Source organism: Trypanosoma equiperdum, assembly GCF_001457755.1.
Source record: "Trypanosoma equiperdum strain OVI genome assembly, contig: ctg_402, whole genome shotgun sequence".
In the NCBI taxonomy this organism is placed as follows: domain Eukaryota; phylum Euglenozoa; class Kinetoplastea; order Trypanosomatida; family Trypanosomatidae; genus Trypanosoma; species Trypanosoma equiperdum.
This window is the reverse complement of record NW_027124313.1, coordinates 14848-16691: the sequence shown is the minus strand read 5'-3', so window position 1 is coordinate 16691 and position 1844 is coordinate 14848. Positions and strand designations below refer to the sequence as shown.

At 45.3% G+C, this 1844-nt stretch overlaps 1 protein-coding gene across 1 annotated transcript; it reads left to right on the top strand.

Moving 5' to 3' along the window:
* Positions 1-64: 64 nt before the first annotated feature.
* Positions 65-1708, top strand: TEOVI_000170800 (monocarboxylate transporter-like protein; the record flags this gene model as incomplete). The annotated part of the gene is made up of 1 exon (XM_067224907.1): positions 65-1708. One exon carries the CDS (start codon positions 65-67, stop codon positions 1706-1708), a length of 1644 nt encoding a protein of 547 aa, XP_067081008.1.
* Positions 1709-1844: the final 136 nt, after the last annotated feature.

The window sequence follows — 1844 nt, the reverse complement described above, 5'->3', positions numbered from 1 at the left end:
ATATATATATATATATATATATATATTAAATATATACGGAAAAGAAGAAGAAAAGCAAAAAGTTATGCTTCCAAGTTTCACCCGTAAACCCGCCGACCACCCAATCGGTTACCTCGTGGCCCTTTCGGGGTTGTTGATGCAACTGATGTCATATGGTATTGACAACAGTTATTCCATTTTCTCAGAGGATATGCACAATGATCCGTCACTTGGGTTTCCCTCCATAACGGCAATTAGTCTTGGAAATTCCGTTTCGTTGGGGCTTTCACCTGCCTTTGGTGTTCTCGCAGGATTTTGTGTCGATCGGCTCCCGCCGCGGTTCATGATGGCGCTTTCCACCATTTTGCTCTTCACTGGTTTGTGGATCAGTTCAACCCTCGCCGCGAACATTTATGTTGTAACTTTTACTTACTGCCTTTTTGCATCTATTGGTACGGCATGTATGTTATCACCTGGGGCTGCTGCAACTAGTTCTTGGTTCAATCGTTATCAGGGACTGGCTATGGGAATTAACTTTGCTGGTGGAGGTATTGGAAGTGCCATTATTCCACCATTAGCAGGGAAATGGGTTGTTGCATATGGCTGGCGTAAGGCTTTTCAACTTATGTCGATATTTTGTGCGATTGGAGTGCTCGCAACCGCCCTTTCCGCTCGCCGCCGTGAACCCAAAAGAGACGACAGCAGCGCTGATGATGAAACCCGGGAAGGAAATAAATCCGGTAATGGAAGTTCGGTCACAAGAAGTAATGAACCGGCAACTGTGGGGGGAGAAGGAGCAGCGAATAATGGACACAATGAAGGTAAAGAAGACGTGAGGGAAATGGGCAGGAAAAATGGCAGCCATACCAACACCTCAAAGGTTCCACCTAACGGGAGGGGTGTGGGCACGAATCAGCAAAATGGGAATGATGGTGAGGGTTTGGACGTTACTGAACAAAGTCAAAGGAACAACACCTTTGCATCTGCTATTGATGTTGATATGGACACAAGTATGGATGCAGACGAACCACAGGTAATACGCAGTCTCCACACCCACAAGCTCACACCATGGGAACTATTCCTCTCTATGTTTACTCTCCCTTTCATGGGTAACTTTCTTTGCTGGTTCATATACAGTTGGGCTTTTTACTCGCTCATTTACGCAGCCGTGCCTTACATTTCGTCTATGGGTAAACCAGGCACTGTTTATGCAGGTGTACCGCCCATTCCAACTGATGTTGCCGCCACCCTCTTCACTTTTTATGGTGTCTTTCAAGTTGTTGGTTCCGTACTTGTTGGTTGGCTCGCCTCATTAGTTACTGCTGAATTTGCATATGTTTTCTGTGCTACTGTTGGTGGTATCGGTTGTGGCCTTCTCGCCCTTGGCCGCAGTTACGTTGCCTTTGCGTTGTTGCTTTGCATCATTGGTTTCTGCATGGCGGGTATGTTTGCCGTGATGCCAACTCTTATCGCTACGCATTTGTATGGACCTAATTTGGGTTTTTATTTTGGTGCTGTATTTCTCGCAGGTGTGGTGGGTGGTTTTGTGGCACCTCCCATGCAAGCAACTATTCAACTTCGTAATAATGGGAGTTATGCGTTTGTGTGTGTTGTGATGAGTGTTTCCATGACATTATCAGCGCTTGTGTGTTACGCAACATTATGGCGTTCCAAGCGGTCCGGTATTGTTTTGGCGGCACGGAAGACAAAACTTGTTGAGATTATGTGAGAGATGAGGGGAAAGTATAATAAAAAGAAGTGCATGTGGTGAAGGAAGAAAAAAAGAAGAAAAAAAGAAGAAAAAAAAAGAGAATAAAGTAGAGGAGGAGGAGGAGATGTTTACCGGCATTTCTGGAATGGGAAGC